Raw genomic sequence first — 13,904 nt, 5'->3', positions numbered from 1 at the left:
TTTATAGCACAGCTCCGGGGGTCTTCCGTCTTCGGGGGACTCCTCCGCTATCTTCTTGTAGCTCTTTTACTAGCGGAGGAGCCCGGCTTTCTTCCTCGCCGCCGCCCTCTTCTTCCGACTTCTTCGGTTCTTCTCCCGGGCCACCGCGCCTTCTTATAGCTCTTTTACAGGCGGTGGCCCGGTCTTCTGTCGTCGCTGCCGCCGCCTTCCTTGTTAAAGGGGGCTCCCGGATTCCGATAAGCCCCCCGCCCGCAGACCCCGACAACCAACGGCCAGGGTTGTCGGGAAGGGGCCCTTGTCCTCATCAACATGGGGACAAGGTGCTTTGGGGTGGGGGGGCCGCACGCCCCCTCCCCCAAGGCACCCCCCCCTGTTGAGGGCACGCGGCCTGGTACGGCCGCTCGTCCCCACCCCCTTTCCTGGCCGGCCGGGTAGCGTGCTCGGATAAGGATCTGGGGGGACCCCCACGCCGTTTTTTTCGGCGTAGGGGGTTCCCCTGGGAATCCATACCAGACCTAAGGGCCTGGTATGCTCTCGGAGGAGGAAACCCACGCCAAATTATTTTTCAGAAATTTGGCGTGGAGTTCCCCCTTCAGAGCTCATTGGCCACGGTAAAAGTCGCCTGGCCTGGGGCGACTTGTAAGTCGCCCCAGGTCGTGTCTAAGAGTCGTGTTCAAGTCGTCTCCAAGTTGCCTCACAAAGTCGTCCTGAAGTCGTGTCGCCCCTGTGTGAACCGAGCCTTACAGTCTATTAAAATAAAAATGCCAGGACAATTAAAAAAAAAAAAAAAGCCCAAATTCCCCACATCATTACTGCTCAAATAGTATAGAACCCCATACACTGCTTAAAACTGAAATCCTGCTGACTGACTTTGGCTGTGCGTTAGAGATTGATCGATAAAGGTTTTTCAGGGCCGATGCGATACTTTATTTATTTATTTTTTTTGGCTGCCTTTCAGGCCAATAGCTGATTTCGGGTATCGATATTCTGTACATTAAATGTTTTTATTTTTACACTGTCCTTTTTTTACCTTTTTTTTTTTTTTTTTTTTATATCACGTTTATTGCTGTCACAAGGAATGTAATAGGTATGTGATAGGTACTATTTAAGGAGGTATCTGGGGTCTATAAGACCTCAAGCCCCTCCTTTGCACTTAAAAGTATTCAAAACGTCAAGATTGCCATTTATTTTTTTTTTTTTTTTTTTTTTTAAATCTGTTTATTCATTTTCAAGACGATAAAGTACAAACATACAGTCAAACAGTACAATATGAACTATACATACAAACATAGCCCCTTGTGGGCAATCTTCCACTTGACCAGTGGACCAAAAGAACTAACATAGTTCAACTTACCCCAATCCCCACCCCACCCTGTTCCTTGCCTTGAGTATAACCCTATTTGAATGAGTGTACCTTTATGTTATTATATATATTCTGCTTGTATCTTCCCTGTCAACCCGTTCTCCCACAAGTTGAATGCCCGCTACAGAATGGTCATGTGCAAGAACCCTTACAGGTCATGAAGTCACAGAATATACACGTAAAATGATCTCATGCTAGTTTTAGCCCACTGTATCTGAGGAGTCCAGCCAAGCCTGCCAAACTGGAATTTTCTTCTCGCAGCCTCTGGACCTATACGTTGCTTTATACAAAGGAAGGACCTTATTAATTAAACCTTTCCAGAAAGACAAAGTAGGCGCCTCCGCTGCCTTCCTTTTTAATAATATGGCCTTCCTGCCATAGAAGAAACCAATGTCCAGGAATGTGCGATGTGCCTGGGAGGGAACCATTTCCTCCACTAGGCCAATCAGACAAACTCTGGGAGTTTTGGGTATCGGGATACGAAGTACCTCAGCCAGACAGTCCAAGATTGCCATTTTTGAATACTTTCTATTTTTTAAAACTGGCACCTTTAAGATGCCAGTAATCGGGAAGTGATGTCATGACATTGCTTCCGGGTTACTGGATCCGAGACGAACAAAGCATCGACTTCGGACATGTTTCGGCTGGTGGCTTGGGTCTCCCGGTGGGATGGGAGACCCCAGGAAAACGGCAAGGGGGGGGAGGTATCCCCTCACGCTGCTTGTAATAACAGCGTCACATTGGTTGTTATTACAAGCTAGGCATCACCCCAGTACAGCCCCTTGAAGGATATCGGTAAGGGCCAGTTCACACCACATGCAGTCCAGTGCGTTTTTTTTTTTTTTTTCTGCATCAAAAATGTATGGAAAGTAGGCTATATGATTTCCAGTGGTATAGTTCACACCAGTGCTTGCAGTTACAGTACGTTCCATTTTCAGAAAAAAGTAGAACATCCTGCATTTTTCCTGGACTGTACTGGAATGCCGTAAAAAGCATCAAAAACACACTGGAACACACATGTTCTTATTAAGGACCAGTTCACACCAGATGCTGTACTGTGCACTTTTTTTTTCTGCACTAAAAATGCATGCACAGTGTTTTCCATGTATTGCAATGGCTCTAGTTCAAACCACAGTCAGTTTCCAGTCATTTTCTGCACCAGAAACTGCATGGTGTGAACTAGAGCCATTGGAATACATGGGAAAACACTGTGCATGCATTTTTAGTGCAGAAAAAAAGCGCTCGGAACTGCATCTGCTGGTGTAAACTGGTCCTTTAAGGTTAGGAAAAAATGCACTGGACTGCATCAAATGTACATGCAGAAAATGAAAAGGGACAATGTTTGAACTGTAAAGTTGAAATAAGTCTCTAGTCTCTTGGGAGAATTTTACTGAAGAAGATGGGGGGAGGGGAATGTGCATGCAGAAAAGCATGTGGAACGCATCCGCACTGCATTTCTATGGTGTGAATTGGCCCTAAGTTTTGTGACTGATACTTCAAAAAGTGAATATCCGTCCCCCCCCACTGTGCCCAACGTAAAGCCGAGCTTTACTCTCGCAATCTACAGTGACTATTTTTAATATTTATGCAGCTGGCCGTAATCTATTAATATGAAGTTATAATATATTTTACTTGTTTTAAACTCCTTTATTTTTATTTTTTTAACTTTACATTTCTTCAGTTACTTTCTGGTCTTGGCAAATTATGTCATACATCCTATAAGTCTTTAGGAGGAGAGTAAGGTTTTTTTGTTTTGTTTTTTCAGCTAAGCAAACTCTCCTGCCTGAGCTATGGACAGATGGATTTCAGGAAGTAAATGCTACATAAATCCTCTGCCCTTACGCAATATATGGCCACGGTCAGAAATGCCAGGGGGTGTTTCTCAAAGTGATTTTCTCAGCAGAGTAAGCATGGAGACATGGATGGATGGGGGGGGGGGGGCGGGGGGAGAGATTGCTTTGAATATATAAGAAATGAATGAAATTGTGTTTTTGGTTTGCGGTGCTCAGATGTAGTGTAGTTCTGCTAAAAACTAATTGGGTGGAGGAGGTAGAGTGCTTCTCAGTGTATCTGTAAAGCGCTTCACACATTGGAAGCCTGACTTCTCTTTGAAGTGTACATATTTGCCAGCACACCATGGATCGACAAATTTTCGTCCAAAAGCTTTAATGAAGAGAATCGCATCACAAAAGGAAAAAAGTGCAACGTTTCGGAGCCACGCAGGACCCCTTCGTCAGGCATGTGATACCCTCATATTGCAAGGCCTGATGAAGGGGTCCTGCGCGGCTCTGAAACGTTGCACTTTTCCTTTTGTGATGTGATTCTCTTCATTAAACCTTTTGGTGTGCTGGCGAATATGTACGCTTGTTTGATGCTTCCAGGACCCAACTGGTAATCGCTGCAGCACCCGCTACTTTATGAGCCATTGATACCAGGAACGTGGGCGATAGGAATATCAATTTAACTTCTCTTTGAGACCTCCGCCTACAACTTGCTCTTAGGCCAGGTTGGAATGTAATGGGTCTTACTGGAGCTTTCATAATTGCAACAGACCCACTACCAGGGATGGAGTTCGTCTTTTAAGCATGGAAATGTTTATATATTTTTATCTTTTCTTCATTACAGTGCAATGAAGATCCAGTATATTTTGCTGTTTCCCATCCTGGGACTCGGCTTCGCTGTGCCAATCGAAAGAGAAAAAACGCCACCAGAAAAAGAGGAGGAGCGCCCTGCTGAATCCGCAGTAAGTACCTTCCGCAGCAACGTGGACTCTGTGCACCTTGGCAACTAATGTGTTACAGATGAAGGCAAGGAGAATATAAGGGGAATTAAACAAAAAAATAAAAATAAATCCCTCACTAACCAAAGTTTTAAAAAAATAACTTTATTATGCCTAGTATTCCTAAGGAAACCAAAGTATATACATGTAAAAAAAACGTAAAATGGTGGATTTCCCATTGCTTTCTGTCAACTAGTGAGTGTAAATCTCATTACAAGGTTTTTTTGTTTTTTTTAAATGCCCATATACATGCAGAGTTTGAATGGATATAGGTATCTCTGCTGTCAATCTATTTCTAAAAAGCGATCTGCAGCAAATCTCTTTTCAGAGAGCAGTAGATCAGCAGCTTTCAGGTGCTCAGGAGGCAATACTGCCACCTCCTGCCTGAATGCATTTTTTTTTCTTTTGCTGTCTGGAAAACTTGACATGCCAAGTTACTTTTACTGTGGGTGTGAAGCAAAGCATCATGGCCACAGCATGTGTAGAATTCCCTCCAGCTGCATGTTATGTTTTAGATGGGTAGTCGGAGGTCGGTTAAAACCGAGGCAAAGTTCACACCAGTTGCTTGCATTCCAGTGTAGCAAAAATGCACTGGAACACCCATGTGCTTATTTAAGGTTAAGAGAAAAGAGGGGGATAAAATGAACTGGACCACATCAAAATCATGCATGCAGAAACGCATCAAATGCACCCATACTGCGTTTCTATGTGAATTGGCCCTTAAAGCAACTTTCTGTTCCATTGTGGGAATGTTGAACAAAGACCATAATGGGAGTGCTGGCTGCCACTTCTGGTAGTGCTAAAGCATGTTGAAAGCCTGCTGATGCCTGGATGTCCGCGGCGGTGTTTAAATTCTCCCAAAACCCCACAATCGGCAAACCCACCCCCCCCCCCCCCCAATACAAAGCACCTGTCTGCCCCTTGGGTCTACGAGGGGGATTTTAGCCCTACACAGTGTGTTTGGTGTTAGAGGAATATTTTTGGGGAGGGTTAGACCACCTGGGGGGGAGGGGGCTTTGGGTCATTGTGCTAAGAATTTGTTGTACGTCGCTTTTTAAAGCAATAAATCCTTTTTGTAGTTTAACTCTTTAGGGTGTGTAGTAGTCTTTATTCTTTATCTTTTGTTTGTTGGTTCTTGTATACTATACCTGACACAGAGGGACATCCCGCTGTGTCATGCAACTGATTTATAATAATAATCATCACTCTGCACGATGATAGCAGGCAGTGAGGACAATGTAGGGGCGGATTGCTGGCAGGGAGGAGGGGAGACACCTTCTCCATGGGCGGCACAGACCGGGGAGACCCCTTCCGCCCACAACATGTCTGCTTCCTCCCTGCTCTTTCAGAGGACTACAAGGGGGTATGTCAGACCGCTGGTTGAGCTGAGGAGAGGGATAGAAGCCAGCGGTCTTACAAACAGGAATTTCAGCAGCCTATTACAGAGGAACTACAGGGCTCAGAAGAACATGGATGGCAAACATGGTGAATTTAGGAGATCAGCAACAAGGACATGGAAAGCATCTTTCCCTGGAGTTCTGATTTAAAGGTTTCATGAAAGCACTTGGAAGCCTGCTGTACACATTTCTGTATGCTGTATCTGTTTTTGTTCTTAAATCGTGTATATATATTTTTTTTCAGATGAAAATATGGAGTATATATGTGTGTGTGTGTGTATATGTGTGTGTGTATATGTATATATGTGTATATATATATATATATATATATATATATCTCTATCTATATCACACACACAATTAGTAGCACGTATTTTTATTTGATTTTTTCCAACATACACTCTTGCTCTTGTCACAGGACACTGGCCTGTACTATGATCGTTATCTGAGAGAGGTAATTGATGTGCTGGAGACAGACAACCATTTCCGTGAAAAGCTTCAAACCGCCAACGCAGAAGACATTAAGGTAAGATTGTGTAACAGAGCCAGCCATCTGTATGGTACACTTCCAGACTGTTGGGGCTTAGCTAATATTTGCAATACCGTTCATTGATTTTTTTTTTTTGGCTTGGTGGAGGAGCAAAGTACAGTTTAACCATAACAGCTGAAGATAATATAATCTCTAGAGATTGAATTTAATGCCTGCCACATCTCATCTTTACAATCTGCTGGAACACAGACCACTGAAATGGAAAAAAAAAAAAAAAAGAATGTCATGCAATTTATATAAGGCAGGTCAACACAGATCATGCTGACAGTTCTCACTGGGAGAAACCGTGATTATTGCGAATGGCTATAACAGCCATTTGTGAAAATCGCAAATCTGTTGTACCCAAGTTGATCTATTGATTGACTTGGTACTTTCAGCCTGCCCCTTAACGGTTTAAATCTTGGCCGGTTCAGCAGAAACCATGTATGGCCGGCCTAACTTGTTTTTAAAGGCGCAGGCATCAAGGCTGTTCTTGCTACCTATAGAGTCACTGATCTTGAGCAGCTATTGAAGGCTGCGTTTCTATACTCTGAACTTGTTCCAGGTCACTGATCGCTGGTGAGCTGTGTCCCTCCGATGCAGCGCATCACCAATCAGTGTAAAGAGCCAATGACCTAGGCTCTTTACCATGTGATCAGGTGTGTCCAATCACAGCTGATCACATGTAAACAAATGCCAGTTATTGCCATTTCCTTTTCGCAACACTGTCAGCATCTAAGGAAAGGAAACCGATAATCAACTTTCTAGTTACAGGGCACATTTACACTGATCATCGGGGTATTGATTGTCAGTTCCCTGATGATCGGTGCAACATCACTGCCCATCCTCAGTGCACATCAGTGAAGAACAAAAATTACTTATTTGCAAAATTGTGTAACAGAAACAAATAGGTTTGTTTCTTTTCAAAATTTTCTGTCTTTTTTTCATTTGTTTAGTAAAAAATAAAGAAAGAAAGCTCTATCTGTCTCAAAAAAAATGATAAACATTTCATGGTTAGAGTGTTGCATGACTGCTCATTATTGAAGTGGTTAAAAAGTAAGTCGGCAGCAGTGAAAAACAGTAGCTGGTGACTTTAAAAAACAGGTACAGGCCGTCCTTTTGTTACAAACAAGATGTTCTGTAGGTTTGTTCCTAAAGTGTGCAAGGCAAAAGCATCGCACACTAGCACATTATGTGAAACTTACCTGAAAACGAAGCCATCCAGCGATGCGATGTAATCGTTTGAGGCATGGTCCATCTTCACCCAATCTTCCTTTCGGGACCACAGACTCCGGCTGGGTGACAGGTTGAAGCTACAATTCTGCCATTCACGGCAAAGGTATCTGAAGGAGCGGCACAGGTGGCTGTTCCTTCAGAGCGCATGCACTGATGACGTCATCGGCTGCATGTAATGTAAATATCTCCTAAACTGTGTATGTTTTCGGGAGATGTTTACAGTACCTATAGGTAACCCTTTAAGGAGGCTTACCTATAGGTACAAATTATGCCTCTGAGTTTACTTCCAATTTGTAAGTTGTAGCAAGTACATTTTTTGGATAGCACAGGGAAGGTTAAACACCCCTGTAATGTTAGTTTTGCTGTCTGTGCCCTGACCTCATTTTCTGTCCCTATGACAGTTTGGATTTTGAAAATTTTGGGTTGTTGTGGAAACAAGGATTGGTGATAAAGCTTCAGTGGAGACACCTTTTTTCCATGAAAACTTACAGGAGTGAATTTCCCTTCCTAGGGGTAGATTTCTATTCTCTTCTTGTTGTCTCCCTCTGTTTTGTTAAATATGAGTCATATATGTAAGTTGGATCTATGTAACTCGGGGACTGCTGTTAGGTTGCTCGTCTTCTTAATAATACCAGTTACCCCTGGTTGCCTAGGCTAGGATGGAGGAGCGGAGATCCCGTTTCACCGGTGGACAGACATCACACATACACGATTTGTACGTGAATAATGGCTGCGAGGTTTATTAACTTACACATAGCCTTTTATGCAGTAGGAGAAAAAGACCCTGCCCCTTAGAAGGCATTACACATAAACATACGTCAGCATTAAACTTCCTCAAACAATAGTCCTTGTTAATAAATATAGACCAAAGGTTAGTTAGCTCGTTACGCTTTGCACATCAGTGTCTGCTGACTGACCCCAAATATGTCAAGAGTTCAGCAAAACCATTCTCAACCAGCATTACCTCACCATGCAGTTGGTATCACAAGTTGAAACAGACAATTGATGCTTGTATAGAAACTTGAGACTGACCTTCTGGTCAGACTTGAGTAATCATCTTCTTTCTGTCACGCTACTAATTATCACGTTATCAGTAGTTTGTTACGTACACATAGCTCAGACTTTGTTACTCATAAAATAAAAGTAAAACATAAACTAAAAAAGGTACCCTATACCTTATAATCCTCCCTTTGGCCATTCTGTACTATACAGAATGGTCAAAACCTAATCAAGGTTCATGTTCCTGATTCTCATACCAAATATTTGAACTATTGGGAATGGCGGTTAACTTTAGGGTCTCCTGATTTGATACAGTCCCCTTAGCAGAACAAAGACATCCTACAATTCTATAGCAAGCGTATAAAAATAAAATAAAAAACAATATGATCACAATAGTCATGGCTGTGTTTTTTAACCAAGAGGTTATATTTCCAAGACTAAAATTGGCTAGAGGGTCCCATGTTATTGCAATATTCCTAGCCTCGTCTTGGAGTTTATTTACTTCTTTTCTGTGTTGTGCAATTATATTATAGTAATCAGGTATTTCAATGCTAGTATTATGAATCCAGGTACAGCACTCATAGTCTTCCGTAACTTCACAAAGCCCTGTGAGTGCTGCACTCATACTTTCTATGGCCAGTTCATGTAGTTCTAGCTGTTTCCTTATTGCCCTAGTTTCTATGTTTAATTTAGTGATATCGTCGGAATTCTTTTCCAAGATCTCATCAATAATTCCAGTATAATTATTCAGTCTCTTCATTAAATCTATTCCCCATCCTGTCCAGGATGGGAACCAGGCCCATGCCATATCTTTTTCTAGGAATACCTTTCTCTTATTACGATGTTTAAGGGGATATCTGGGATAAATACTGGCTTCAAGAAGGTGACTCCCTTCTTTATCCCCCAACACACCCATAATGGGGGCTAGTGCTGCGAGATAACACCATCCCTGGGGTTTTGTGGGGATCCAAGGGTGACAAAGCTTCCCACAACAGATATAAGTATTATTCCCCAAGGCTATGGGGCGTTTGAGGAACACTTTATACAATTTGTCAGAATAGCCAGAAAATGTAAGAGTTGATAAGAGTTGAGCCATAGGGGAAGTAGTGCTGGTATTTAAGAATTGGTATAATGTGGTGTTTAAGGTGGTGTCTTGAGTTCTATAAAAGGTCTCGTTTAATGCTGTCATTGAAATATTAAGCTTTGATTGCTTACAAATTTCGGCTCCCTTGGTAGTATTTCCCAACCTAAAACACCAATCTGGATAATGGCTTCTACCTATGATCTGAAAAGTGAGGGTTTTGTTAGAAGCTTTTCTTGTAACATCGGTAAGAACTATTGGGGGTGTGCCTTTAAGGAGAAGGGTGAAATTTAAAGGTATGGCCATCAAAGGAATCCTAGCAGTACTAGGGTGAAGCTTACTACATATCCAGCATTTATCAAAACCTGATTTTTGGGCATAACTGTATTTAAATTTTAATAACAACATTTTATCAGTGAACTCTTGGGGAGGTTCACTTCTTTTGTGTCTAACAGCGGGTGTGTTATTTGTCTTGGGGGAGGGAGTCCCACAAATCCCTTTTAATGGTCCCAAATATTCTGGGTGGTATATACAATTAGCTATCAACCAGGTTGGTAAAAACACTACTAGAGTAATACAGCATAAGAGGCACAAGGCCTTCCCTGACACTGATGGAGAAAGCATCTTTGTTTTTTAAAGTTCTGATTATTTGTTATCTAAGAGTTCTGTTCTTCTTCTTCGTTTCTCATCCCGGCAGTTGTTGGCTCTGTTTTGTCCTTTTGAGGGGGTGTGGGATCTTCCAGGGAAATTTGTTCTATGCCTCTCTGAAATTCTTGTAGATCTTGTTCTTGGGAGTTGCTGCTCTCTGTCACTGCCAGGGGCTCTGGAGTCGAGGGAAGCTGGGGACACTTCTTAAGACGGCTGGCGTGGATCCAGGTGTTTCCTAGGTCTGTTAACACTGCGGTCCTGGATACCTTTTCCACCTTCCATGGTCCTCAGAAAGCCGGTCCGATACTCTCTTTGTGCTAATTGTTTGATCAGCACTTTATCCCCAGGGATGAAGGGATGCGTTGGTTCTGTGGGAAGAGGGAAAAAAGGTGACAGAAACTTGTTCGTTTATTTCGTGGAGCATACTTACCAGATTTTTCACGTACACTTCCTGTTGGGAATAAATGTTAATGTCAGAGTTAGGGTCTAATGGGGGTAATAGTCAGAAGTTGGATTTGTTTATTCAAATTATTTGTACAAAAAGATTTATTATACAGGTTGGTTAAAGGGGCAGCTCCTATGTGTCCTGGGCCATGGAGGTATGAGAGTATGAGAATGCAACTTGCTTCAGGTATTCCCAGTACCTTCCCCTCTTTTGTCCAAAGACCCTCGGGGTCTTTGGTCAATCCTGCAGCGACCCAGAAACGAACGTCCTGGTCTGTGGCCATTGTTTGTATTTGTGCTACAATTGTTTTGAAGTTAGATGAAGTGAAATGCTCTTTAAAGAAAACTGTTGTGGGGGCAGGGGGGTTAGGGGAGGAGGCGGCAGCCTGCTTTGCAGTCCTATTGGCTAGGGCGTTACCCTTGGATATTTTACTGTTATCCGAGGAATGGGCTTTTACCTTGATAATAGCCACTTCCTTTGGGAGAAGGATGGCCTGGAGAAGAGCCATAATATGTGTTGAATTGGCAATTAGTCTATTGTCTGCGGTTTTGAAACCTCTATTAGCCCATATCACACCAAAGTCATGCACCAATCCGAAAGCATATCTACTGTCAGTGTAAATGTTCACCTTTTTATCAGTGAATAGAATGCAGGCTCTGGTGAGAGCTTCCAATTCTGCTACTTGGGCTGAAGAGGGAGGTAGCGGCTTGGCTTCTAGCACCTTGTCTGGTAATTGGACTATCGCATAACCTGTTAGGAAAGTGGAATCAGAGGGGCGGGAGCAACTACCGTCAACGAAAACATCTTCCGCATCTATAATAGGTGTATCCGTGAGATCAGGTCTAGGGGATGTGATGGATTCCACTTTTTCCACACAGTCATGAAGCTGGTCTGGGTCTTGTGGTAGACGCAGCATGGAGTGCAGGAGGCGGACAGCAGGGTTGCTAACGGGAACATATTTAAGAGATAGATTGTCAGTGTTCATAAGGGTAATCTCATAACCGCTGAGCCTTTGTGAGATCATGTGTTGGGTGTTCATGTTCTGTATGAGGTGGGTGACAGAATGGGTGGTGAAAAGTGTCATTGGGTGGCCCAAGATCATTTTGTTAGCGTCCTGTACTGCCATAGCACAGGCTGCTAAATTCTGGAGACATAACGGCATGCCTTGAACCTGGACAGGGAGTTTCTTGGATAGGTAAGAAACCGGGCGGTATCCTGTTCCATGTTGTTGTGTGAGAACCGCGGCAAAAGATTTCCCTGAAACTACACAGTACAGCTGAAAAGCTTTACCATAGTCTACCAATCCCAGGGCGGGTGCACATGACAGACTGTTTAATAGAGCTTGAAAAGCTTGTAGTCTGTCTTCAGTCCAATCTATTAATTTAGGGGCTGTCGAGCCAGTAGCCTCTCTTAGGATACTATCATAATGAGAACAGTCAGGAATCCATTGGCGGCAATATACCATTGCACCCAAGAACGAGAGTAGGGCGGCTTTGTCTTTTGGGGGACTGAGAGCTCGAAGGGCTACGGCACGTTTGGGGGACACTAGCCTTGTCCCTTCCTTTAGAATGCACCCTAGGTATTCTACCTGTGGCTGGCACCATTGTATTTTCTTCCTTGAGGCTAGATGCCCGGCGTGAGCTAGGTGTTGTAACAGTGATGTTGAATCGACCGCACAATCTTCAGCAGTTCGACTGCACAGGAGCAGGTCGTCCACATACTGTATTAGTACCGACCCACGCTCAGAAGTCCAAGACTTGACAGTCTCGTTGAGTACCATAGAGAAGGCGGCTGGACTGTCTACATACCCTTGCCAGGTTAGTTGGCCCCCGGCCCAGGAGAAAGCAAACATAGGTTGGGCTTCCTCTGCAATGGGAATGCTAAAGAAAGCATTCGCTAAATCAATTACTGTGTAGCATAGAGAGTCTGCCGGTATGCATGAGAAAATAAAAGTGATGTCTGAGACTAGGGGTGGGAGGGGAATCACTTGTTTGTTTACTGCTCTGAGGTCTTGGACGAGTCTCCACTCGCCACTGGCCTTCTTTACAGGGTAAATGGGTGTGTTCCAGGGGCTAATGATTGGTTTTAGGATGCCTTTAGATATGTAGTCATCGATCTGGGGGGCAATGCCTTGGGTCTTTTCGGGGGGCAGGGGGTATTGTTTGTGATATTGTGCTTCTGCGTCAGGGCGCATCTGAGGCGAGTAAGGCGTACAGTTAATGAAACCTACGCTACCTTTGTTTTCCGCCCAGATAGCATGTGTTTCGAGAGAGGCGGGGAGTAGCATAAAGAAGCCTCTGTGTGCATGTCGCTTAGGGCCATGTAAGTCACATAATGGTGAACTAGCTGTAAGGGAACCTTCTCTATTAAACTTAATGGTAATACACAGTTGTGCCAAGAGGTCCCGTCCCATAAGGGGCACAGGGCATGAGGACAAGACGGCAAAAGTTTGGGTACATAATTTCTGTCCTTCTGGAGTGGCTACAGTCAGTGGTGGAGTGATGGGATGGGTGACAGGTGTCCCATTAATACCAACAGAGTTTCCCTCGGTGCATTATTTGTGGCTGTGTAGGATATTGGGGTAGTGGTTGACGAGGGTTCTGGTATGGCAGATAACGGGGATACTGTGGGCGGGTCTGGGGGTTAAATCCCCTGCCTCTGCCTCTTGCTCTAATCTGTCCAGTCCTATAAGGGCACTGGGATTTCCAATGTCCTTGCTGTCCACAATTGCCTATATTTTCCAAGGCATTTGTTCCATGCACAGAAACAATCCTTCATGTATTGTGGGTCAGCCCCTTTGCAGGGAGGATAAGAATGCTTATGTACCTGACAAATTTTACTGACTTCTTGCCAGTCTTCCTCTGAACAAGGACCTTGGGGTCCTGGGTCATGGATTCCCAATTGGTGACACCTTTCCCGGACTTGTGTCCAAAATGGTTCTACCTGGGGGCCAGGGATCATATTACTGACAAATTCATAGGGTGATGGGGTGGCCATGGCTTGGGTTGCTGCAGAATTCCCCATCTAGTAGTCTGGGCAGTGTGTGTCTAGTGGCAGGACACAGGTGATAACACCCGGTTTGTCCAACAATCCGGTCTCTGGTCTGGGAGTAGGATCCCTGATCTTTTTTGGGCAGATGGACTTATATAAAACTATGAAGATTTACCCTTAATATACGATGAGGGGTAAATCTTTCCTGGTGGCGGGATATAACCCTCTTACACCAAGTCTGCAAGAGAACCCCCCCTGGTCTGGTGGTCAGTAAAATCCACTTGTCATCTATTCTTAGGAAGAGTAGACCTAACGTGCAATGGGGGCAGGCGGATGCTATGTCACTACAAGAGGGCTCCTCATACTCTGCACTCATTTAAACAACAACAATTATTTTCCTTATACTCTATATTAAAACTTATACTCTATATACTTA

The 13,904-nt window shown here is 43.8% G+C and overlaps 1 protein-coding gene across 1 annotated transcript in view; it reads left to right on the top strand.

The window, feature by feature from the left end:
• NUCB1 (nucleobindin 1) overlaps positions 1 to 13,904 on the top strand; it is a 65,708-nt gene that overhangs the window by 25,111 nt on the left and 26,693 nt on the right. Inside the window, exons 2-3 of the mRNA XM_077457522.1 lie at positions 3,989 to 4,106; positions 5,958 to 6,065. Coding sequence (XP_077313648.1) covers positions 3,993 to 4,106; positions 5,958 to 6,065 — 222 coding nt within the window. The 5' untranslated portion in view covers positions 3,989 to 3,992. The remainder of the gene's footprint in view (positions 1 to 3,988; positions 4,107 to 5,957; positions 6,066 to 13,904) is intronic.

This window comes from Lithobates pipiens, unplaced genomic scaffold, assembly GCF_037356315.1.
Source record: "Lithobates pipiens isolate NorthernLeopardFrog02 unplaced genomic scaffold, aLitPip1_a1.2 Scaffold_27, whole genome shotgun sequence".
NCBI classification, from domain to species: domain Eukaryota; kingdom Metazoa; phylum Chordata; class Amphibia; order Anura; family Ranidae; genus Lithobates; species Lithobates pipiens.
The sequence above is the reverse complement of the archived record's forward strand: the minus strand, read 5'-3'. Positions and strand labels throughout refer to the sequence as shown.